The 27,132-nt window shown below is 45.4% G+C and overlaps 1 protein-coding gene across 1 annotated transcript in view; it reads right to left on the bottom strand.

Moving 5' to 3' along the window:
- Positions 1-27,132, bottom strand: part of LOC149356428 (organic cation transporter protein-like) — a 99,815-nt gene that overhangs the window by 34,719 nt on the left and 37,964 nt on the right. Inside the window, exons 2-4 of the mRNA XM_089584183.1 lie at positions 15,308-15,518; positions 13,734-13,882; positions 10,359-10,462 (exon numbers count right to left, since the gene is read on the bottom strand). Of these exons, the coding sequence (XP_089440309.1) occupies positions 10,359-10,462; positions 13,734-13,882; positions 15,308-15,518 (464 nt within the window). The remainder of the gene's footprint in view (positions 1-10,358; positions 10,463-13,733; positions 13,883-15,307; positions 15,519-27,132) is intronic.

The following is a 27,132-nucleotide window of genomic DNA, read 5'->3' on the forward strand; positions in this document are numbered from 1 at the left end:
TGGCATGCTATGAGTCCTTCAGTGCTTTATCAATTTAAAGGGTGCAGAGCCGCCGCGGTGGCTCAGTCGTTCTGGTGCTCAGCTGCTGACCAGAAAGACGCGGGTTCAACCCCAGCCGCGGCGGTCGCTTTTCTGTGGAGACGAAATACTAGAGGTCCCTGTACTGTGCGATGTCAGTGCACGTTAAAGAACACCAGGTGGTCGAAATTTCTGGAGCCTTTCACTACGGCGTCCCTAATAGCCTGAGGCCCTCTGAAACGTTAAACCATCATAAACGAGATAAAGGCTGTTAGATGCCAAGATTTTTATTCTACTAAACTGTTATTCGTTTCGCACTTAGTTGTTGCGTCATTCCCTCGATCTCGTTTGGTACTATCGATAAAGGGGCGGGCGGTGATTGAAGAAAGAATATCTTCTATTAACCGCGTAAGTGCGAAAGTAGAAACAGAATGGAAAGCGCGGTTAACTGCTGCGAAGAAATTGCGCGCGGATACTACCATTCTTTAGTTCTATCTTTCCTGATTAAAGGAAGCACAAACACACGCAGGTAAAAATCAGATGTATGCGCTGAGACAAAAAGAGGACAACGTCATTAGCAATTTGAATAAGAGAGTCAAGGTAGCCGAAGGGTAGTGCACAAATCTATACAGTAGCCAATGTAATCAAGACGTTAATGAGAGAGCCAATAGCGCAAACAATGGGACATCCCGCCTGTAACGAAAGGGGAAGTAAAGAAAGCCTTAGGAGCAATGAAAAGTGGGATAGCATCTGGTATAGATCTCTTAACAGCAGATCTTTTTTATGGACGGAAGGGAGGTTGTGCTAGAAAAGCTAGCCTACCTGTATACGCAATGCCTTATGACCTTGAGAATTCCAGAAGCTTCCAAAAACGCTAACATTATCTTAATTCTTAAGAAAGGATATGTCAAGGATTTGAAAAATTACAGAGCGATCAGCTTACTGCTCGTTGCCGACAGGGTATTTTCTAATGTAATCGAAAGTAGAATACGGACAGCCTTAGACTTCAATAAACGAAGTGATCAGGCATATTTTCTTAAAAATACTGGTAAATATACGGTATTCACACTATCAATCAAGTGAAAGAGAAATGCACATAATATTACGAACCCTAATAGATAGCCTTCATTGCTTACGAGAAAGCAATTGACTAAGTGGAAACCTAAGCAGTCATGCAGGCATTGCGGACACATCGTGTAGAACAGCCTTATGCGAAAATACTGGAAGGTATCTGCAAACACTGCGAAGTTACCATAGTCGTCCATAAAGTCAGCAATTGAATTCGAATGAAGAAGGGTGTCAACCAGCGAGACACGTTCTTGCCGGTGCTATTCGCCGCCGCCTCTTTACAGAAAGTATTTAGAAGCCTGAGTTGAGAAAAATTGGGTATAAGAGTTAAAGAAGAATACCCTAGCAATCTGCGATCCGCTGATCACACTGCCTGGCTAAGTCACTCAGGAGAAGAACTGCAAAGCATGATCATTGAGTTAGGCGGGCCAAGCAGAACGGTGGGTCTAAAAATTAATATTCAGAAAAACAAAGCACTTTTCTACAGTCTCAGAAGGGAACAGCGGTTCACAATTGGCAGCGAGGTGCTGTAAGCTGTAAGGGACTACGTCTACTTAGAGCAGGTAGTGACTGCAGATCCGGATCACGACAGTGTATTAACTAAAAGAATAAGAATTGGGTGGAAGACATTTCGTATGTTCTCTAAGATCATGAATGGCAGTTTACCAATATCCTTCAAAAAAAAAAAACGTATGCAACGGCCGTATCTTACCGGTACTCGCATATGGGGCAGAAACGTGGAGGCTAACAAAAATGGTTCTGCTTAAGGTAAGAACAATGGAGCGAGCTAAGGAAAGAAAAATGATAGGTGTAAGTTTAAGACACCGCGAGCGGGCAGAGTGGGTGAGGGAACAAACACGGGTTAATGGCATTCCAGTAGAAATCAAGGGGAAGAAATGGGTTATTTTATGTTGTGTTGTGTTTTATGGCACATAGGCCACTAACGCCATCATGCGCCAAACGTGAGTTTTAGTTTGATTTATTGGTTTATTCGGATTTAACGTCCCAAAGCGACTCAGGCTATGAGGGACGCCGTAGAGAAGGGCTTCGGAAATATCGACCACCTGGGGTTCTTTAACGTGCACTAACATCGCACAGTACGCGGGCCTCTAGCATTTCCTCTCCATCAAAATTCGACCGCCGGCGGCCGGGATCGAACACGCGTGTTTCGCGTCGGCAGGCGAGGGCCATAACCACTGAGCCAAACGTAAGGTTTAGTATGTTTGATTGTTAGGCGGGAGCTATAAAGTTTTTAAATTCTACAAATGATTTAGAGGTTTTCCTTCTTTTAAGACCGACATAATGCAAGTTTCGACGAATGAAATTTCTCTTCAGAGTAATCTGCGATGGAACTGGATGGGTTGATCAAAAAATTGCGGGAAATATTTTTTCCTTAGTCTCTTGAACGGTGTACATGAACATAAAGTGTGGGTTATGGTGGCATCTTCTCAGCATAACTCATATGTAGGTCTTTCTTGTTTTGCAAGAATAAAACTGCGTGTAAGGTGCGTGTGTCCAATACGGAGGCGGCATAAAATGACTTCAATGAAGCATTCTTGGTGCATGACTTCCATTCTCCAATGAAAAGTTTTACTAGGTGGAGATTATTATTTACTTCAATCTGCCATTTCGCCTGCCATTCATCTTCTAGCTGGCATCATACCAACTTGTATATTCTATCGTACCACCATGCAGATATAAAAAAAATACATCAACCTGATTACTTTCTGGTAATTTATAATTAATTTTATGAATTACCTTTCTTACCCATGAAGTTGGTAATGTAATTCATTTGCAGAAGCGATTTCGCAGGGAAGTAATTCGTAGTAACATATGCGTTTATTTGCGCACAAATACTAGGCACTTCGTGACACAAGCCGCAATGTCCGGCGTCCAGATTGCACGCAGCATAAGCAAGCGATGCGGAAACTGCGACAGCAAAAACAAAACTCGACCGCTTTGCGTCGCCGCAGCGATATCACCTCATCGTGGGCTTCGACCACCGTTCGTGAAAGTTCCGAATTAAGGAACGTCATGGAGGAAGGAGAATTCAAGAGAGGCCCTCCCTATCCGCGCAGCATGCCAGAAAGTGTGCCGGAAGTGATGCCCTTTCGCAAGGACTACTGGAAGTATTTGGCCGCCGGCCCATCCAGTAGTGACGGTGGGCGCAGCGGCGTCATCTGCTGCATTGTCTGCTGCGCATGCGCAAGCGCGAAACCGAGGGATACAACTGTCGCTCTCCTTGCCTCTGATAAGATGTGCGCGCAAGCAGCAAATGACCACTACTCGGCATGCGTGGTGTATACGTGAAACCTCTTCCCCCCCCCTCCCCCCCCCCCCCCTCAGACAGAAATATTTAGAGACTAGGGCCCAGTTTAGAAAATATCTGCGTAGAGAGGCCTTGAAGTTAAAATGTGAACAAGTCGCAAGTTAGCACTTTGTTCTGCCTCTCCTCGCTTGTGCCCGTCTTCTTGTGCGCTTTTGGTAAAACGTTTCCCTACAGCTGTTGAGTCATGCACGGCAGAAGAAATAAAACGATATCTTAGCGCAGTTGCTCCGTTAGAGAGACAATTTTTTAACTTGTATCAACATATGACCTAATTCTAATTACAAAGAGACCACTCTAGCCGAAAACGGCGCTTTTATGAGCAAGGCAACTTGAGACCAAGAGGACACGAAGTGGGCCTCTGATTTGCGCCACCGTGTTACGCAATGCAGCGGCGCTAACGAATTGATGGTAAAACGACGGCACCCTCTGCGCCTTGTCGCCTGACTCTATCCTGCCTTACTGCGCCGCGCTAGTCAACATTGTTCTTTAGCATCAGCCGCTTACTTCAAGACTGCAGCGGTGTTTGAATCCAGCGCATGGGCACTGGTATCACGCCATGTCTGAATAAACCATATCTCAACATTCGGGCCTACCTGTGGCTATCAGAGGATGGAGCAGCAGTTATCGGTAATTGAACGATCCATTTTCTCCTAAGACTGTGTGGTATACGTAACTTGTATTAGCAGTTGTGAAAAATAAGTAAACATGTTCAGCGCAAAAACAAACTGGCATGAAACAAAAAGTAATCTTGTTGTCCTTTTCACGCATTCATTTTTGTCTCTGCTGATGCGATATAATAGTGGAAGGCGTAAGACGGCATCAACTTGCATCACTCTTCTTTATATTCAACATTACCACGCATGTCCCTACTTGTTCTCACTGCAGGCGGGATATTGACAACAAAGAACGTGACCTCTGCTCTACCACCAGGGGCACAGCCTACTTCTGCGTTGCCACCAACAACGGATACGCCCCGCTGGCTGGTCTCTATTAAAACACCGGTGTGAGTGTCACTGCTATGTCGTTTTGTGGTTACTGACACAGAATGGGAGACTGCTAAATACGGCAACACCAATTATGCCGTAGGGAACCTGCAGAACAGCATTTCCTTGCTGATGCGGGCTACAGAGAGAAAATAGCTGGCCCGAAACTTAGAGGAAATGAAATGGCATCTATAACTAGTGCTTAGTTTTAGGCGAATATTTTTGGGAACGTGCTTTAGTTCCCACAGTGAATAACAGGAGGATAGGTAACTAACTTCCTCCACTTAACTTATAGGATATTTTTTTTTCTTCCTGGTCACGCGAAGTGAGTGACTACGACGGCGTTCGCATGAATTCGACACAGACGAGGCGAGGTCAGAACCTGCCGGTGTGATTCATGCAAACACCAATGCATTTGGGTGCGTTGAGATCACCGAGGCAAAACAACGTGGCAGAAACGCTTGCGCAAGGATTAACAATCGTGGCTTATGTCAAGACTACCCTGTTCTCACTCATGCATTCTTTGTAGCTGTCTTTGGTAATGAATAGCGTAGTATTATCACTACTGCTTGCCTCAGGCCAAACACATGGCATGAATGCATTATTGACCTGTCTTCCAAAATTCGACAGATATATACCAACTAGCCTGGAAGAATATTCTGGCTTCATATCTCCTTCAAAGAGCAGCGCAGTCCTAGGCCAAACTGCGATTACTGCTCTACAGGGTCGACAACTGTTTTCTGCTTAGTTTGCTGTAGATCGTTACTTCGCATTATGGGGTTATAATGGTGATGCCCTCAGAGTGCAAAACGCAACGCGCACGTTAGTGGTAGAAATGGCCGCATCCGAGACCTGGAGAGCCGGGTGATCTTTTTTTGTAACGTCGTAAAATTTTATGCTCCTTCGCACTACTGAAATACCGGGATCTATCTAGTTAACTGATGTATAACCAATCGGCTAGCCAGGTTATTGCAGGAGTGGGGCAAAAAAACGTAATAAAAAGAACACAGACTATGAGGTTAGCGTAATCTGGTGACATAAAGCGCACAAATTGTATAATAAATATACAATATTAAGTAAAATGTATTTGCAACATTATGAAATGAATACAATACTTTGAAAGCGACCCAGCTATTCTAAGAATATATTTCTATTCGTAAATTGTCCATGGAAAAAAGTACTTTAAAACATGAAAATGCGAAAGACAAGTGCAGTTAACAATGAATAAACTTTCGACACGGGCTGGCCGAAAGGATTTTCGGTTCTCCCCTTAGAAAACAGTGTCCATTCTTTTCTCACTAACACGTGGCCTACAGACAGACCCAAGACTACACCTGAACGAAACCGAATTACCGGTACAGAGTAACCACAAATTCCTAGGCATAACTTTTGACAAAAAACTGCCCTTCTTGCCCCATAGAAAACCAGAAAAAGAAAGCTTCTCGGTCCCTAAATGTCTTAAAGGTGCTTTCATGTAAACGCTAGGGATATTATAGGACCTTTCCTTCACATACCTGCCACAGCATAGTTCGCTCTTGCCTAAATTATGGGTGCATAGTGTACAGTTGAGCTCGGCCGGCCTACCTAAAGCAATAGCTCCAGTACATAACTCATGTCTGGGCCTTGCAAGTTGGACATACAGGACATTGCCCATAAACTGTCTATACGTAGAATGCAACGAACCACCCCTCGCAAATAGAAGAGCCATGCTCACCCGTGCATACGACATAAGAACCCGTTCACTACCAAAACATCTCTGCAACTCCACAGTTAAGAAGTGCCCGTCCAAGCAGCTGTTCACTTAGAAACCCAATGCAACGAGAACCCTCGTCCTCCGTTTTGAAGAAATTTGCCAGGAATTGGATATTCTTGACACACCGCCTGATATTGCCCAGAGACCCGAACCGATGCCACCTTGGTATACCGTTCCCGCTGTAGGCGACTACACATTGACAATTTCACAAAAAGCAAACTCCAGGTGAACACACATTACAAGAATTTTTGGCGCTGGATTAAAAATACAGAGAATACACACCATTTTTACAGATGGTTCCAAAAGCAGCACATTACGTCGGAAGTGCTGCCGTGCAAGATAAATGAGAAAAGGTAGCCAGGTTGCATCATTGCGCGTCACTTTGCGCAGCAGAACGTTATGCCATTTTCGTAGCTGTAGCAAATATAGTCCAGAAGAACATTCAAAACACCATCGTCTACATGGATTCACTGAGTGTAAGCGCAGCACTGCACGCCAGAAGTGTAAGAGAACCTTTAATTGGAGATATATTACATAACTGCTGAAATCCAAGGACGTGAAATTAAGTTCTGCTGGCTACCAAGCCATATTGGAATTAGTGGCAACAAGAGAGCTAACGTATGAGCTGCACAAGCTCATAATAAGAAAGTCAGCACTGTAAATAAACCCTACAGATTCCATAAAGTTAGCAAAAATGAACTTAAAGAAAAATGGCAGTCTACATGGAATAGTGAAATGAATAACAAACTACATTCAGTAAAACTTATTCTGGGAGAATGGAGATCATGCAAGCATCAGAAACGTTTTACAGAGGTAATGTTATGCCGGATACGCATCGGACGCGCACACCGAACCCATAATTTTCTGCCGACAAAATAAGACAAACCTCTCTGAGAAATGTGGAGGTGAGCTCACAGTAAATCACATTTTATTTTCGTGCACACAATTGGAACATCTAAGGAAAATTAATTTACTGTGTTTTACAATGAGCTCATTCCCTTCCACCCCAATCCACATATAGGAGGTAATACACTTGTATATGTTTCATGTGATTTCAGTTTCCTGAAAGAAGCGGCGATCTTAAACAAACTATAATATCACAGAAACTAAGAACTCGAAAAATTCTTACCCTGTGCTTTGACACATTTCGCGATGCACCTCATTCATTTTCTCAGTTTTGACAAGAGGTATGGGGTCTTTATTTGATTTGTTGCGCTCCTCGGAGTCGTTCTATGACAAAGACTGTCACCGAGGACGCCAAATTTTTAAAAGAAATTATACCATGTGTTTTGTTCATGATGGTCTGAGTAGCTTATGCGCCATAAAACCCATACAGTACAGTGAGACCAATGTATCGCTTAATTTGAAGGTTATGGGGACGCCTGCTTGAGCGGAAAATATCTGGAAAAATGTAGCCATTACCTGAAGCGCGATAAGGGAATTTTACTATGCAATGGAGGAATTCCAGTGACTCGGTGTGATGGCGCACGGTTAGAAGGGTTCAGTTCAAAATTCGACAGGCGACACTTGTGCCGCCGCGGTGGCTCAGCGATTATGGCGCTCGCCTGCTGACCCGAAAGACGCGGGTTCGATCCCCGCCACGGCGTTCCAATTTCTATGAAGGCGAAATTCGAGAGGCCCGTGTTATGTGCAATATGATTACACGCTCAAGAACCCCAGGTTGTCGAAACTTCCGGAGCCCTTAACTACGGCGTCCCTCATAGCCTGAGTCGCTTTGGGACGTTAAACCGCAATAAACTAAACTAGACAAGGCACAATGGGGCGAAAAATGGTCATCGTACAAATGATATACATATTAAACAGGCTAATTTTATTTCCGTGCTAGGGGGCTAGATTAGTGTCATGTTGTTTATCAGGGTTTCTGAAGGGAGTAGCACAACCAAGTATGGAACGGGTTGGTTTTGTGTAGGGGGGTTTAACGTCTCCAAGCAACTCAGGTTAGGTAGGACACCATAGTGAAGGGCTCCGCAAATTTCGACCACCTGGGGTTCTTTAACGTGCACTGATATCGCACAGTTCACAGGACTCTAGCCTTTCGCGTCCATCTAAATGCGACCACCGCAGGGCGGATCGAAGCCGCGTCTTTCGGTTCACCAGCCGAACACGATAATCAATTAGCCACCGCGGTGGCTGCTGTTAAAAGCTTAAAAGCTAGTAAAGACCCAGAAACAAAACACAACTGTCGCCGTCACCAGCCGCTCTCGCGAGTAAAATGCGTGCATCAGCACCGTTTTCTTGGCGGGGATTCCGTAGGGTACGCGATACTGACATTTACGTACTTCTGAATGGCGGGAACCCGTCCTTTTCGATCAGGACTTCACGAGTTTGTACCTACACGCGGGAAGATTTTGAAATGAAATTTTCACTGCGATAGATGCGCACATGGATAAACGCCAGCGTAGCCAGAAAAAGCCAGATAATCAATTCTTAGTGACAATTATAACTGGGTGACGCTGTTCTTAGTTCCCCTTTAGCGTCCCGATGTCACGCATGGGCTATGAGAGACGACGCAATGGAGGGCTGCGGAATAACTTCGTCCAGGTGGGGCTCTTTAGCATGCGCTGACATCGGGCAGCAAACGGGCGTTCATCTATTTCGCCGCCATCGGAATGCCACCGCGCAGACGGGATCCAATCCGCTACATTTTGTCAGGAGCCGCACGCGAAACTCACTGAATCACCGGGGCAGGTACCACATAAACTTCGAACCACAACGAAAAGTCGTGTTTAAAAGCGCAGCAGCGCAAGGTAGTCGGCTCTTTTTTTCGGCAGAAAGCAGAAAGCGAGCGTGAGAGGTGGTGCGTAGGAAGTTCAGTGTTAATTCACCGTCATGTTGTGACAGGTTGCAATGCCTATGACGCCAAGTTCTTCTGAAACTGCTATATCGTACTACAGCATGCATTTCCGTTCCCCTCTTCGCTCTCAAAAACGACGGCCACTTAATTGGCGATGACTGACTCTCTTTTTGAGCCAACTGATGCAGAACTTTTGCGTACGGACTGCTGAGGTGACCTGGACGAACAATTAAGGCTCAATATTATCCGAACCATAGCAAAGATCGCGCATGTTCAAATGTGTACACTGTACGCATCGCCGCAATTGACATACCAGCATTCCTGGATACGTACCGGGGAGATAACAGACCCATTTATTCCAGATGAGCTTGGAAGTATAGGGAGATGAAGTAGTAGAGAAAAAAATTCATGACCGGGACGGAAGGGAAGTCACAGTGGCGGGAGGATGACCAAGTCCTTCCTTAAGGCAAGAATTTTTTGTTCGAAAATGGGATTTAGCCAAATTCATAAAAGAAAACTTAAGACATGCGTCACGCAAATAAAAGACCCCACTCCCCGTCGCCCCCCACCCTTCCGTAGCTGCCTCCAAGGGTTGCTGTCCCTATGCCCACCCGTGGGAAGGTGGAAAAAGCTTGGAAGTAAAAGAACATGAAGAAGTAGTAGAAAAAAATCATTGAAAAAACTATTTAGCTCAGTTTACCGCTGGTTAATTGTCTGTGTCGGGGCTGCTTAGTTGCTTACCGTCTTCTCACTTTACTGTTCCACTATTGTATTGACGACTTGCAGTTCGTGATGGTTGTTTTGACGATTGTGCCTTGTTTTACTTGTCATTTTTAGTAACATACTCTCCTACTGTGATGCCCTCGAGGCGCAATGTAGGACTATGAATAAATGAGGTGGATAGAATAATGCAAAAGTTACTATGCGCAACAGGTGAAGGATGTATTTTTTCAGCAACCAGTGGAGGATGCATTTTTTCAGCAGTTGCGCCCACTGTTCCTTGCGTGTAACTGCAAGTTTTTTTTTTGTTCCTGCAGAAAGGACAAGTAATCTGTTTCACGAATTCTAGTTTCGCTAGATAGCTGCTCAATGCTTCTCGCTGATTGCTCTCGCTAGATAGCTGCTCAAGGCTCTCGCTGATTGCTTCAGCTCAAAGCAGTTAATTGGTCCGAGTCAGGCTTTTATTTTACGTGAAGCTCTAACCACGCACGTGAAATTTGGAAGCATGTGATCTAAATAAATATCTCAACTCACCGCATGCAGACAGCCTTCCCTGATGAATTACTCGAAAAGAAACGCCACTAGTCTTTCACCCTTACTTCTGTTTGACCGTCAGGCCTACAACACTTATCACAGATATGCTTTGAAAGGCAGGAAGCAGACACCACTTACCAGTCGGAGAGGTGGGAGAAAATCGTGTTGCCCACCATAATCCCCGCCATGTAAATACTTTGTGAAGCGGCCCTCAGCCACACACGGTCGCACACTAGGTCAAACTGAGGAGAAAGGAATAGGCAACATGCAATACATCAGCTTCTTTTTCCGCACTCATGGACTGAACAAACCTCATTAAAGACAACGTGAGGGACATGAAACATGTGAACACTCTCGGAAATGACAAGCATCATTTCAAGAAGCTCTCGATGCCGCAGGTGCAATCTTCTACAACGCTGCATGCCCTTGTCTACGTCTATGTAGGCAGACAGGAACAGGTAAGCAAGTTGCGGCGACTTGGTGAATACCTTGTGCAAATATGCCAATGTGACTGCGTACTCTGAAACGCGTCTTATATATCTTCCAACTAAGCTCGGGTGCAAACGGGAAGTTTTTTTCTATTTATAGCTATTATCTTTCAGGTTCAAGCGTTGCTAAGACTGTCTGAATCTAGTGCATATTCTTTTACACCGTTGTTGAAGCTGCTGCAAACACAATATCGAGCGTTTTAAGTTGTTGAATATATTTATGTCTCCATATTCGTAGTGACCCAATGCCTTCGGAAAAATCGTCGGTTTGGTATTTTGCCTGTTTTAAAAGTTCAGGGGAATAAACACTTAGGAGTTTTTTTGTAACCCTGCGAACAATCCCACAACCGTGCAAATGAGTATTTTTTCGTTAGTAATGGTTTGACTATTCGGTTTTCAAGCTGTACACTTCGACTGCGGACTATTATCGTATATTGTGGCATGGCAGGAATAAAACGGTTTAAAATGCAAATCTATTGAGCTTGAACGTGTTAGTACTCTCAAAGAACTTGTATGTGCATGCAGAAGTAACGATGATTGGGCAAGTTGGCATGGGCTCAATCCTGCATTTTTAAAGCCGAAAAAAGCACAAAGACACAGCGCTTCTGTGTCATCATCTTTTCCTGTCTGTGTATTTTTTGCTCTTCAAAGATATGAGACTGCATGCACGTGTCCTCGAGAGGTGAATTGTATATTTATCTATTCAGAGTGCGCATTATTGATCCACATAACAATACGAGCTCAAGATTGCGTTTATTACAGATTTGCGGTACATGCGGCCCAGTCTTCAATACCTCGATTTTGCACTGCCTTGTACTTTCGTGCAGTAAACCCAGTGCACGCGCAGAACCGCCGCAGGCAGCCCACGTTAGCCTTATATCCGCTGAGCTGCTGTCGAGCAGGTCAGAGTATTTTAGAGACAAGCAACGGAAATGCACGTGCACTATACGAGCTACCAGCGCTACGCTCTTGCAGTACGGATAAGTGCCGTATCAATGTTTCTCAGCACTGACCCCCCCCCCCCCCCACACACACACACGAATGAGCGTGTGTTGCCGAAACGCGATAGAATAAAACGTTAAGGAGCTCAAAGGGCTCCTCTGGCTCATTCATGCCGTAATCTGTCATTAAACATCATTGAGCCAGTTTTTGCACGATCCAGCATGCTGGTCTGGGTATAATTTATAATACACTAGCTTTCTTTCAGTCCTAATGACGAGGAGCTCAAGAGCTGGCAGCATCGCTAGCAGACAACAGTGCTGGCTGACATTTTGCTCATATCAGAGGAGTAGCTCTTAGAATGTAAAATACATAGTGAAGAGGCACTGAAGACAATTCCATCTAATTTTCGTCCTGAGTAAAAAATCTCTTGTGAGATTCTTCTTTACTTTGCTGTATGTAAGGCAACGCCTAGCACGAAAAAGCTCGGTTTTCAATAAGTCACGTCAGTATTAATACGACGCAGTAATCCACCGATGCAGGCTAACTTCTATTTTTGCTCAGTGTCCCTTTGAGGAACGCAGTTCAGCTCAGTTTTTCCGTTAGAAAACGATTTCTCCCGAAAATTCTAAAAATATTCCGTCAGTCAAGTACGTGACACAATAATGAACTTTGCGTGTAAACGCCGACGGACGGGCGGACAGTGCAATTCTGGGTTTCGAAGAAAACAATTTTAAAGAGACAGCCGATCGAAATACAATGCTGTTCTGAGCAAGCGACTAAAAGGTGGCTCAATCTCAAAATTATTTGATATTAATAAAAATATTTCAGATTTGAAGTAAGTATTACAGACCAATCTCACTATTATTTGCCTCTTGTGTGTGAGCACGTGTCAAGTTGCATGAGGTCTGCGTTATCCGAAGGCTTTTCTTTTGCGAAATATCAACTGTGCCGCACAATTATCCATAAGTAGCACGCTAAGGTTTAGATAACTGATTTCGCCGCGAATGCCAAAGAGCGGTCAAACTGCACAGGTCAGAATGCAGAAAAAATTGAGCCTTAAATACAGAACAGGTCATCATGCAACACAGCGTACCAGAGGGAAGAGGACGAACAGAAGCGCTGCTATAGAAGAGCTGGTGTTCGTCTAGAGTCTTTTGGTGTCTCTTTTTGTGGGCTGTATTAAATGATGACTAAGTGACAACTAGTCCTACGTTCTATGAGCTTGTAAAACACATATCAAAGAAAGGCAGGAGTGTGGATCCAGCTTCCGTTTTATAAGGTAGTTAAGTATAGCCGTCAACTATATGCAGTCTATAGCTTTATGCTATACCAGCAACTATATGCAGTCTGTGTAAACTAAAGGCAGTCAACTATATGGGCTAGAAGGATGCATACAGCAGCATTCGAAAGGAAAAGTTGTGTTTACTACGACAGCTTGTATACTACCCAAGCTCTATCGCACCGCCATATGTCACGCGGGTGCATGGCGTCGAGAAGGCCGAAAGGAAGATTTTATATCTGCAGGCATGTCAGTTTCCTCCTTTTGAGGGATGAAGCTCCTGCTTAAGAAAAACGCAGTAATCCTGCCGCTGGGATGCAGTTCAATTCAAGCCTGAGTGGCGTACGCAAATTCTTTTCCCCGCAGTAGCCTATATGTCAGATGTAGTCAATATAAAGACACCCTGCAATACGTAATAACATCCTGAGTGGTCAGAATCGGAGCCTTCTCAGGTGGAAAGGTTTCACAAATTTAGCGCAGCCTCCCTGTGAGACCCTCAAGGGTAAGAGGACCAGAACATCTGTCAAATTTGAATTTCTACAGCACTTTTTTGACATTTTCGCAAATTAAAAACTAGTGAGCTCCACAAAAACGTTTTCTAGTTTTGGAAGCCTTCAAACTAAATAATCGTGTAAGGATGGCCCACATAAGAAAAGTGACAGAACCAGACCGCAGTTTGACGTTTGCGGTCGAACAGTGCGAATTCTGCTAGTTTTTTGCTGAAGTCAGGAGTACGCTAATGCTAAACTGGTAGCGTAAAACGTACACTTGAACTTCTGCTTAGCATTTTTCTTCGGACCTCACCGTGTTGGTAAGGGTATTCGTGTGTTCCCCCAGGTCATACTCCCAGCTTGAGCACTCCAACCGGCTCTCATTCAGGAACCTGAACGACCCATCTTGTGCTTCTTCGAAGGCGTACATTTCACACCTGCTTGGCTGCATTATCCCGTTACCTGGAAGCAGAATAAGAACAAACACTGTCATTGCTTGTCATTGCATAATTGCTTCGGCGATAGCAAAAACATACGACCCACTGAACGCCGATTCCTCGATGTACTGAGTAACGACGCTCAAGACACCAGTTGTGGCTAGAGCGTGGTGGATCTTTGCGAACGCAAGCTTGGAGGAGTTAATGGTTTAGTTCGGTTTGATTTATTAGGGTTTAACGTCTCGAAACCACTCAGGCCATGAGGGACGCCGTAGTGAAGGGCTCCGGAAATTTCGACCAACTGGGATTCTTTAGCGTGCACTGAGATCGCACAGCATACGGGCCTCTAGAATTTCGCCTTCATCGAAACTGGGCCGCCGCGGTCGGGATCAAACCCGCGTCTTTCGGGTCAGCAGCAGAGCGCCGTAACCACTGAGCCACCGCGGCGGGGTTTGGAGGAGTTAATGAAGCGATGTAAAATACAAACATCGCGGAAAACACGGGCCCCGTATTCTGGTAGTGTCGACTAAGTGGATACGTCCATTTCAGTCCGCGCCTTTGTACGAACACGGGTGACGCATCTTTGATTGTTCAGTAATCTCAGCTGAAGTAGCACTTTTCATGAAACTAAAGATTATAATGCGAAAATTAATGCTGAAAAAACAGTTGTAATCCACTAGCGGTTTATATTACAGCGTTCGAGACAGCAAACACGCGCCTCTGACTGATTTTAAGACGTGCGAGCTTCTACCCTAAAACTAAAGCGTTCCGAGACGCCGACAGCGGCGTTTGCGCTTTTCGGAGCAACGCAGAGCGCCTAGTCTGTGGTCGGATACAACTGAAGAACGAAACGGCAAATGCCCTTCAAAAGAGGCCCTCCAGCGAGTGGCATCAATAAGTTTTGACGACGCCACGGGTAATCCATTTAAGCCGTGGTTATTCTCCTTTCATCTGACACCGCCAGCGATATCGCGGTACCAGGTCGAAAAGGATCGGTCAAGGGGGAGAATCGGTCGACGCCATTGGGTAGAGGGGTTCCTTTGAGCTGCATCTGACTATAGTCCACTGAATACGAAGCATACTTAATACGGCTTACGCTCTCAAGCGGAAGAAGACAGGAATGACGCGCTATAGTCGCTTCTCAACTCTTCAGCTAAAGTCAGATTAACCTTTAATGCGCTGCAGAGTTTAAATCTCTGTTTGCTTCGTAGCTAAGTGCCTACGAAAAACTTTGGGACCGCCGCGTGTGCTCCACGCATCGGCGGTATCACAATTACGGCAAATAGCGCAGTTGCCGGTGAGCTTCTGCCCGTATAATAACATTTATCCGAGTTATGACCGTTGGCTATTACTACTGGATTCGTTCCGCAATTTCAGACCACAGGAGTGCATTCTCGCATGGAGTCCTGCTACAGGCTTCAGCGATGAGAACGAACCAACGTAGACTCACGCTCTTCCCACGGAACTCCTTTCTCTAGCCACATTTCTGCGGACCAGTTAGCCAGCTGGGCAGGCTTGGCGCACCAGTGCTTCAGCTGGGGTGCGATGAAGGTCGGTGCCATGGCATGGTACGCTGCGGGGAACCCGCGAAGAAAGCAGAAGGCCATCACCGGATAGTGCCATGGTCCCAGCTTCTTGAAGACGTCGTCGGTGCCCACCATCTGCGGTTAATTCGCTTGGTTAAATTATGCTTGGTATAAGAGTGTGCAATTCCTAAATGGAGGAACAGTGCCTGAAAAATCATTCACAGGAACACCTAATTCCATTGCCTGTTGAGAATGCGATAGAATCAGGAGCTCTTGATGCCGTTACAGAAAATTACGTCACTTCCGGTCTGGTGGCGTCGCTTGTCTTCAGTCAATGGAAATGCTCCGGTCTAAAGAGCTCACTTTGCTGCAGACAATGAGCGATTTTATATGACCATCGTTGCGTTTTGGCCCCATGGGGCGTGTAATACCTTGGTATTAAATAAACAATTGTAACAGTAGTGAAAGCAACGTAAAATGTTAATTATACCTTTAAGTTGACTGGGAGGTTTCAAAATGACTCGTGCCAGCACAGGCCACCTTACTGCGAAAATATTTGATGCCGCCTAGCTTTGACAAACACGGCGTATTATAGACGCATGCACGCTATCACGCAGTGATAGTGCTAATAATCAGCAACTAAAGAGAATCATTCTTGCACATTCGAGTAAAAAATGTTCACAGTTTTCAATGAGCGTGTGGTGAAGTCTATTCCATTCCATCAATTTTAAAACATGACTGAAGAGTTTAAATTGTTCATTCCGCTATTTCTGCATCATTAGTTACAAGTCATGGGGCACTATCATCATATTTCCTTAATAGATGAAACTGTAAACGTTTGTTACTTACCTACTTAATTAAACGACATAAAACTAACTGATGAAGTCCGTCGTGGTTGGCAGTTGGCCTCTGAAAGTGTTTTCTTTGTATCTCGAACTCCCGTATTCTCAGAAACTTTTTCTGCATTTAAGTTCTTAGAAACACCGGGTATATGCACACAGTGTAGAATATAGAGGAATAGCTTAATAAGAAACGTAACAGCAAAAAGTGTAATCCAAAACTGAAGCTTTGAAACTAGCTAAATCACTCAACAAAAAAAATGTGCCCATCCCGCTAATTTTGACGAATGTGCACGTGGTGTGAACACTGCAAAAGCTTACACGCACCGCTCCTATGCTCCCTAATTATGCGGCAGTTTCTTTCGTGGGAACAAAATATTTGTGTTGCTAAAAGCCAGAGCACATGTATGGGTATTCAAAGGCGCAGGCCAGCAGGTGCTCGGTTTGCTTTTGAGTGAAGACATTAGTTTTATTAACCGAACGCTGACGCATAGGCCTGTCTGGTCACAGTACAGGTGCGGCCAGAATAATAGGGAGCACGCGAAAGGCGTCGAAGCTAGGAGAAACTAGTGTTCTTGTATATGCTCCCGCAGTGAGCAGAGTTGTGTGACGGTGTTTCCCGCGCCGCTCGTAACATTATTAGCCGAGCGGCGATCGCATGATTCCGCTGACGTATGTTGTTCCAAATAGTGTCGGCTCATGCCCAACATGTAAACTGGAGGGGGGAGATCCGGTCTTTGCTTGAGCAGAGTCTGCTTTGTTATCGGAGTGAGGGGGTATTGTAAAGCCCCCACCGGGAGGAGGATGGAGCCAGCCGTTCCCATCTTGAGGACTGTTTGCTTTGTTATCCGACTGAGACGGTATTGTGAAGCCCCCCCCCCCCCCCCCCCCCCCATGATGAGGAGGGGTGACTCTGCTATCCTGTAGTAACCGCGGTCGAAGTTTTATCGCACGTACCGTCTGTGCCAAAAGTTTACAGCCCACCGCGCCGTTTATTTCAATGGCACGGTGGGCTGTAAAGTTTTGCAACATACGGTACGTCTAAAGGCGCGATCACACTAGGCCGACGATAGGCCGATTTCAGTCTGGGGACTGTCGGCCGTAGCGAGTTTCGTGCCTTCGGCGCGTCTATAACACTGCAAAGACGCCGACTATAAGCGCCGATCGTCGCCCGATGAGCGCATCGCCGTCGCGTCGGCGATATAGCAGCCGTCGGCCGCCCCGCGTGTCCCACTCTGCCGACAACAGCGCCGACCTCACGCCGACGTCATCCTATCCCGACGGCTCGACGCTGCTGCTTCGTACGCGCGGCTCGCATGGTCTCTTTGCGCCGCAGACACGTGCTCCGCGAGGCGGTGCAATTAGTGATGTCCAAGCAGCGCGTACGGCTGTTGCAGCATTGCTGCTGCTCCAGGCGATTGACGAACCACCGAAGAAAAAACAAAAAAGTTGTCGGCAATTGCGGCTGCTATTTCGCTCTAGGCGACTTCTTTCAAATCGCGTTGATGATACTGCTTGTGCCGCCCGTCCCAAATCAAACGCCTTTCTTCAATGAGCCCGATCAGTTAGCCTCCTCTTCGATTGAGAACTACGCCGACTGTGACATGATGATGACAACACTCGGTGGAGCCGGGCCCTACTGAAGTCGTTCGCACGTGCAGAAGAACTTCAAAAACGGGCGAAGTGTTTTATACCCGTGATAGTGACGATGACCATATGTCTTGATGAATGTTGCTGCGCGCGCATTATTTGTTCAAATTATGATTGCACTTCGCGCTGTGGGCTCGGTATTCGCTTTCGGTTGGCGAATGTTTTCGCTTGGCCACCGATTTGCCCATGACACATCAGCCGACGGGTCTCGTCGGCATATTTGGTCGGCGGCGTTGTCACACTAGGACGACGTTTGGTCGTTGGGGGCGTCGTCGTCATCGTCAGTGCAGTGTGACTGGCTAGTCGGGGAACGACCAGGTTGGCCGACGTGACCGCCGATCGTCGGCGTCGCCATCGCGTCGGCATCGGGATCTCGTCGGCCTAGTGTGACCGCGCATTAAGCGGCTCTCCGTGGGTGCAAGAACTGCCACCGAAATGTAGTACCTGCTGAAACGTTTTCGTTCTTGTGCTTCGTAGCGGAAGGCTCGAGCGCTCTAGGCACGCTTGCTCACCTGTGTGCGGAAAAAGAAAAGCTCAGCGGGTCGAAAGTAATCCGCAGTCGTCCACTGCGGCGTCTATTGCAGCTCACGTGCAGCTTCGAGAGGCTAAGCCCCTCCAAGATATTAAAGGCCTCAACATACATGACACATATACCCTTCTTCAATTATTCTGCCTATTTCTCAAGATCGCACCCACGAGGGAAGCGCTCCAGACACAACGAAGTTTATATATGGCTGAGACCAATATAACAACAAACTGCGTGCCACGTTTTCATATCAGTACGAAAGACTGCGTGGACGTGGAAACACGTCGGTTTCTTTTCACTGCTTATTTGCTTTTCATCTCCAAGGTCATTGGGGGCCAATATTAACAACTTCAAAACTTCTTCTCCGAAGGCAATTAAACCTCGGGGAGCCACATTACTGACAAGAGGCCTTATTGCTCCTGAAATTCGTCAGAGGCCAAATACCAACTAGTCTCCAAGACCAGCGATTTCAAGCAGCTAAGCGAAGGTTCATGTTTCGCTAGTTTAGATTGATAAAAGTTAAAATTCACCTACGTCGGTGCCGATGAAGGAGCATTACGGAAATTTGCCGGGCCAGTTGGCACATCACTTCAACGAAAACAGTGCGCGAAAGACAGGACCTAGAATAGTAGCTTCCTATTCTCGGTCCTGTCTTTCAAGCGCTGTTTTCCCTGCAGTAGCAAAGAACTGCAGCTCTCATTCCGCGTCGATTGTCGCCAAAAGATAGCCATGCGTTTAGATTTATTATTTTGGCTGTGCTGATATATTTTGTGCCCGTATATAAGCCGCTTCTTTTGCTGTAAAGGTGGTTTTCGAGCCAGGAGCGAGCGCTTCTTTCAAGTGGTTCACCTCATTTTTTCCCCAATTGTTTTCTCGTATGAGAAAACAATGGTGAAAACAAGAGATGCTCCGTATTTCGCCCGCATTTCTGTACTACTCCACTATTCATTCTTCTTTGTTCAAGGTCAAATGCATCAGGCAAGAGCAGCACAAAGGCTGCAGAAGAATAAGAGCACAATTTACTGCTGCGTTGTTCAGAGAAGCAGCTTTTAAATGCCTTAGGTGGCCGCTTCCGCGATATGTCACATTGGAGTTCCAATGATGGACTCTAAGCCCGCCTCACAGCAAAGTAATTAGTACCTTGTGCTCATCCAGTGGCTTGTATATTCCAATTATAATTTTCTTTACTTGAAAAATCGTTTCCCTCAGCGCTCTGGGAAGTCCAACATTCTTGGAGAAAAATTTTGAATATTCGAAATAGGAAGGTATTGTTATGAAAATATTGAAGGTAATAGTCCATTCTTCCGAAGTGTAGAAAAATACTTCTTTTAGAAGGCTTCCATCACTCGCATCGAGCAAATAAGACTACCATAGAAAACGAATGGGGATTGCTTTTTACGGCAGGAAAAATGGTAAAAGCGCCGGAGATGTGCGAATATATTGATTCTTACAGTGAAAGCTTACAATATATGAAAAAACTTCGTTCAGAAACTGGTTCCCATTCAAAATTGGCGAGGGCTTAGCTTTGGTTAAGCCTGGTAGGTTGCGAAAGCAGGTGCTTTATACTTAGGGTGCCTCGATGTTTTATACTGCATATGCCGCGCCTCTAGTGGGAGGAGCGCGGCGCGCCGTGGCAAGCAGCCGCCATTACCCGAGGAGCCGAGTTTGTAGCCCGTCTCTCGCTCCTGGTATGACGTCACGCTATAACGTCACTAGCACCTGTACGTAATTTCCTTTCCTCTAATTCATTTTAACCCGAAAGCCTTTAATCGCTCATGCTCGCGGTGTCCGTCCGTGCTTGCGGTGTCCGTCCTTGCGCTGGACTCGTGCCAACTGTGGCCTGTCGTCCGCGCAGCTGCGCAACCTCCTGCGTAATTTCCTTTCCTCTAATTCATTTTCTTCACTACGGGCCCTCTTTGTGTTCCTTCTTTCACTCCCACTTCCTCCCTTCCTCTGCAAACGGATGACGGGTGTCCACCGAGATATGCGAGACAGTTTATTCATTTATTTATTCAATAGACCCCTAAAGGCCCTCAGTCGAGGGTATTACATAGGGGGGAGCAATGACACACAACGCAAAATAAGGATGAGCAAGCACCAAGGTGCAATACATAAATACAGACAGCACATGTAGAAAACAAAACAAGAAACAAACAAAAACCTGGAGTATACATTGTAATTTACACGAAAAAAGAACAGATAGTGTTTTAGAGGCATAACAACCGCAGGAACAAAACAAAATAATAAAACAGCTGAATGCAGCAAGTGGTACAATCAATTAGTAAAGCTAAACAGACATTTGGGTTAGAAGGTCCAGAAACTTGTTAAGATCGCTTTCAGAAGCGATGTGTGAAGGTAGATTATTCCAGTCGACTATAGTACGCGGTACGAAAGAGTTAGCAAAAGCAGAAGTGTGGCATGATATGCGTTTAACTTTCAACGGGTGGTCGCGAAGTGGAAAAAAAGATTCAGGTGATTGAAAAAAATAGTTATGGAGCAGAACATGATGGTAAAGTTTATGGAAAAGGGTCAAGCGTGATAGTGTGCGGCGATGTGATAACGTATCAAGTTCGGCGAGAGCCTTTAGAGCGGTGACGCTAGTATGACGAGAATAATCAGAAAAGATGAATCTAACGGCACGGTTTTGCAACGATTCCAAGACATCTATAGGTATGCTTGATCCGGGTCCCAGATGGCCGACGCATATTCGATTTTAGGCCGTATTAAGGTAACGTATGCTAGTGTTTTTAGGTGAAAAGGCGCTTGTTTAAGGTTACGTTTTAGAAGACCCAGAGAGCGGTTAGCAGCTGCAAGAATATGGCTAAGATGGTAATTCCATGTTAAATTAGACTGAAGGTGTAGTCCCAAATACTTGTAGGAAGTAGAAAGTTCAACCGGGTTATTAAGAAGAGTGTAATATGTCGGGATGCGGCAAGACGTGCGAGTGAAAGAGACAAGCTTAGTTTTAGAGGAATTAAGGGTCATTAACCAAGAAGAACACCAGTTACTAATGGAATCTAAATCAGTTTGCAAAGATTGGCGGTCAGAGCCGTTAGAAATGCTACGGTATATAACACAGTCATCAGCGAATAATCTGAGTTTGGATGATACGCACGCGGGTAAGTCATTTTTGAAGATTAGAAAAAGTAAAGGTCCCAAAACGCTTCCCTGGGGAACACCGGACGAAACGGGTGAGGAGGACGAAAGATGATTATTGACAGAAATGGACTGAGATTGACATGCAAAAAAGCTTTAACCCAGGCAATGACATCGGAATGAATGTTCAAGTGGGTTAGTTTGAGCAAAAGTCTGTGATGGGGGACCCGGTCAAATGCTTTAGAGAAGTCAAGGAATAGCGCATCGACTTGTTTGCCTGCGTCCACTGATGAAAAGAGGTCATGAGTGAAGCCGGAAAGTTAAGTGTCACATGAGAAACCCCTTCGAAATCCATGCTGGTATTTGAATATGATGTTGTGGTGCTCAAGATAGCTGATAATATTAGTGTAAACAACATGTTCCATTAGCTTAGATATGGAGCTAGTTAAGGATATTGGATGATAGTTGAGAGGATTAGAGTGGTCACCAGATTTGAATATGGGTATTACTTTAGCTACGCGCCGATCGCTAGGAATCGATCCAGATGATAATGACTGAGAAAAGAGTGATGACAATACTGGATAAATGCTCTCAGAAATATTTTTAAGAATCTTGTTGTTAAAGCTCAGAGGATCAGAGCTAGAAGTTAGTTTAACATTATTCAGGAAGGATTTAATTCCTTCGTGATTAATAACTATTTGCGGCATAGAAACTTCAAAAAATTGATCTAGGCTGGGAGCTGTAGCGATGTCTTCTAAAGTAAATACGGATGAGAATGCTCAAAGAAACATCTGAGCACATTCGGATGCAGGAATTGGAGTGTTATTCGAGTCAGTAAGGATAATCTCATCAGAGCTGCGGGGATTAATAACGCGCCAGAATCTTCGTGGGTTATTGGTGATGATTGTTAGCAAAACATTGCTGAAGAATTCCCTGCGGGTTTTTTTTAGTAATACTTGGTATTCTTTATCGCTTTGCTTATACCTTTCAAGAGAATGAGTAGTTCGATGCGCTTTGGCTTGTCTGTACAGAAGTTTTTTCTTATTATTAGCTCTACGAAGCCTGAGATCAAACCAGAGTACACTTGGGTAGCACTTTATCGATATAAGAGGAATGCAATTATTGATGAGGTTAGTAAGTGTAGTTTTGAACAACATCCAGTTCTCCTCAACAGAATGAGATGACCAATCAGAAAGGTATTGCACTGAGAAGGTGGTTAATTCGGAGTTCATTTTGTGAAAGTTAGCCCTGTTGTAGCATCTTATCTTTTTTGAAACAGTTTTTCTTTCGCTGAATAGATAGTTGATGTGCCCGGTGATAATGTCGTGATCGGAAAGGCCTTCATGATGAATGACATCTGAACAAATATTTGGGTCACTGGCTAGGAGAGGTCCAAAATGTTTGAGGAATGTACCGATGACCGAGTAGGTTGAGAGATAATTTGACATAACGAAAAGTCGAGACACGTCTGTATGAAGGCATGGGCTTCTTTGTCACTAGGAGGGGCAGGCAACATATCCCACCTGATGTTAGGAAAATTAAAGTCACCGAGAATGAGCAAAATAGAATTCGGGAAACGCGCACACACTTCACCTAATAGGCGATGCAATTCCTCAGCAAAACCGTCACATATGCCAGGAGGACGGTAAAACACTCCAATTATAAGGTTAGCAATGCCGCATTTCAAAAAAACAAGCACACATTCAATGAAAGAGGTGACTATTACAGGTATAGCTACAATTTCCTTCTTAATTGCAATGAGGACACCGCCTCCTCTCCGGAATTACTGCGTAATTTCCTTTCATCAAATGATGATGATGATGATGTCCTCATTTTCTTCACTACGGCTCCTCTTCGTCTTTCTTTCACTCCCACTGCAACCCCTTCTTGTACGGTGCGGTTCAGGTGTCCACCGCGACGGTTGCTACGTCAGAGGTCATTCTAAAGGTCAAACGTGGCTACCGGCCGCCGCTACGCGAAAGGCCGTTAGTGAGCGTAGTATTTCTTTCGCAATAAAAATGGTTTTGTGCTGAATTGTTTGGGATAGTTGCTGCGCTTTCGAACCGAGCTAAGATGCAACTGTTAGTGAGCCGTGCTTAGTAAGGATCATAGTACGAGTTATCGTGGTGCGGGGTTTTTACGTTCTTTCGCTTCCACGGATAAATGGCGACCGGTTTAACGCTCCACACATAAGGTAGCCGTTCCTTGGCAGACGCTCTGCGCTGTAGTCGTCCGCGCATGGCATGGAAATGAGTTTTGTCCCCTCATTTAACCAGAGGATGTCCCCATAGAGGCACGCAGAGAGGCAAACGATAGAGTCGCAGAAAAGAGAAAACATCTGCAGCACTCGCGCGACAGGGCATTGGACACATCCTCGAAGGGGCTATTGCTACGGCCGACACAGAAATTGAAGCCATGTGCAGCCCACTGCGTTGCGCACCGCGAGAAAACGCCGAGCATTGACTCGTTAAGGCAGACATTAGCCCATCTCACGGAGTTAGACAACCGCAGCTTCTGTCGATTACGACGAGAGACAGTGCTCGGTCACGAAGGAGATCGCGTCTTCTGATGGCTTCAGAACTATACTGCGGCTAGTTAAATGAGCACGCTGGATACGCTGTCTGGCAGCGCACGCCGGCGTATCCAGCGTGCTAATTGACGTACCTCTACAGAGTTACGTACCGGCGTTCATGAATAGCGGTGTTTTGTACAGAACTTCTTCTCTAACCTTCACCATGAGAACCCGTTTGTATGTAAGTTGCAGAATACGGGTTAAGCTACTGGATACCTTGCATGCTCTGACGGCGCCGTTCTTTTGTATATTACAGATAAAGAGATATACTACCCAGGATGTTTCAATGGGTGTTCTATACGAAAATCGTACGTAATTTTCCTAGGCTAATTAAATAGCTCTAGCCAGTTGTCTGTACAGCTGCCAAAGCCAATTTAAAGAAGCCGAAGCGAATAAATGACTTGGAATGCTGAAAACGTCCCCGAAAACTGGCCTATACGAACCATTATAGTAACGTCACGGATAATGTCCCTAGTCGCATTGACAACGCTGGAAAACTGAGCAGTGTGCACAAAAAAAAATACATCTATATATACACGTGAATTTGTCACACTAGACTCCAGCTAGAGAGGCTTAAGAAAACGTTTCAACAACAGATCGGCGATGTTCAAATCACCTTCAGTGCCTCTTCAGCGTTATAACCATTCTTGGGAACTGAAATCAGCCGTGTCGAAGAGACAGTTCGGAAAGTTCGTTGCCGCTCGTCTTGTTACAGTTTCTGCGCTGACTGGGTGAAGCAGGGTTAAGAAAAAACTATAAACAGCAAATACGGTCCCCACATAAGTCACCGTCATGAGCATCCTCTTTACTTTGTCGTTTATATCCCAAAACGGTTGTGGCGCTTAACAGGTAAGTTAGGCAGCCTCAAGGTATAAGAACGAATGCCGGATTGTTTTCCAGGCTCCGCCTTTTTTACCAGCTGAGTATGTGGCATACTTAACAGAATTGGTTTCGGCACTTCACTTCGTCCACCGGAAATTTTAAACCTGCGCGCCGGTGTACAAGACTCAAGTGCTGCACACTAAACCAAATTTATTAATGAGGGTGCTGTTAATAGTGTCGAAACACCTCCTCTCTTAACTTATGCCAATCGGTTCAGAGAGCTGGTGCCGCCGCTTCCACCCTGCTACCAACACATCCACACAACGGTCTAACGAGCAATATGGCGAGTCAAATGGGGAAAAAAATGTCGTGCGATCCATTTCGGCTATTTCAGTAAGCGGGGAGTCCCAACATATTGCCATGTGTCATTGTAGTGTCCGTTCGTTCGCGCTCAAGACCGCAGGAAAGGGATGTTATCATTTTTGTTTGTGACGCGAGAAGCGACCGGACTAATATCGATTGATTACAGCCATGAAGAGCTGCACCTACGTTTTTCTAGATTACTGTAGATGATCTTGACTTGTTATCTCGAAGTTTGCTTGGTGGCTTTAAATTGAGCTTTGCCGTGAGCGGCGGGCATTCGTAGTTCAACGACTGACGAGCACATTTGTTGTTTACGCCACTGCCGTGCTGTTTAGTTCTTTTTCGGGCGCAAGTCAGCCCAAATAAAGAGCTTCGTTTGAAGGTCTTGTTACTGTTTTTCTGACCATGAAACTGCCGTCACTACAACGTCACAGTATCATTACTGTTAGATGCCATCCCCGATATCATTTACAAGTACTCTAGATGCTCTCCGCCATCACGCGCTTTAGTAGGCAACGAGAAGACAAGCAGTCAATCGACGCCAGCTTAGTCGAGCGAACAGCTTTCAATAGACAAGATACATAGGCCGAATTACAGACCGCTCTCAATCTAAAGACAGCTTCAAAACAGTCTCAAAGCCCCGCTACTAGTTGGTCGCATTGAGCACGCCCTGACCGGGCCGACCAATAGGAACCCGGCTCTGAGGATGTTTTGAAACTGTCTTCAGATTGAGGGCGTTCTGTAATGCGGCCGAAGGAAAAAGGGGACGCGATAAAACGAACGTAAATGAGCTACTAAGTGTACGACTTGAGCTATGTTTTCGCTACAGGCTATTCTTGCTAAATGGCATTGTTTACAAGAAAACGGTTGAAAAACGCATTGGCGGTTATTTCTTCAGAAACGAGAAATGAACCTATGGCACAAAAATCTCTAGTTTCTACTCACATGCTCGCGATACGCTCTGGGCGTAGACCTGGCGCCGGGAAGTACAAGCAGCCGAATGAAAAGGCGTCCGTCCTTCCAAACAAACCACCTTACAAAACTCGTCTGAACCCCAGCAGTGGTGATATGAGAAAAGCACTCTTTATCGTGGTTCCTGCAGCACCCGACCGTAGGTCAACAAAACGCAATGCGACCTTCTACAAGTGCAACGATCTTCTACAAGTGGAGACCACTTGTACAAGATCTGCGAAGATATGGACGCTACAGAGGGAGCTACACTGTGGGCCAAAGACTGCGATTTCGTACTTATCTCCCTTGCAGTGCAGGTGCTTGATGTTTCGAGAGCTTCTCACTCTTTCTCCTCGGTCAGCTACCGGAAGTTCTTCGAGATACGAAGCGTCTGACAGGGACTACCCTGAAAGTCAAGGCTCAGCCAACCTGTGTCATATGAATGGAAATCACCCGCATAGTTCCGCAGAATGCTCCGCAGGGGTGCAGAGCTTCATACTGAGCCGGATGCACGAAGGTCCGGTGTTGCCAATTCGTTATATCGTTGGCCGGGTTAAACCTATTTATTGATTTGCTTATACACTTTCATTTTTCCAGGTCCACATTGGGACTACACTGAGGAGGGGTTAAAAAGGTAATTTTTACTGGCGATAAGAAGTTAGATATGGTTTTTTATTTTGTTATTTAATCTTTATGTAAATGATCTTAGTGCTATAGCACAGCAGAGTACGGTTTTCTAATATGCAGATGACACCGTACTAATTACTCACCATCAAAGCTATGAATTGGCAATCTCGAATCTCCAACATGACATACCGCAAGTCATGAGATGGTTTCATGAAAACTTAATGAAGGTTAATAGCGCGAAAACTAAGCTTGTTTGTTTTCATAGCCCTTATAAACATATACCGGTTAATACACCTGTTTTCG

Source organism: Amblyomma mixtum, chromosome 3, assembly GCF_055824585.1.
Source record: "Amblyomma mixtum isolate Tamu chromosome 3, ASM5582458v1, whole genome shotgun sequence".
Lineage (NCBI taxonomy): Eukaryota > Metazoa > Arthropoda > Arachnida > Ixodida > Ixodidae > Amblyomma > Amblyomma mixtum.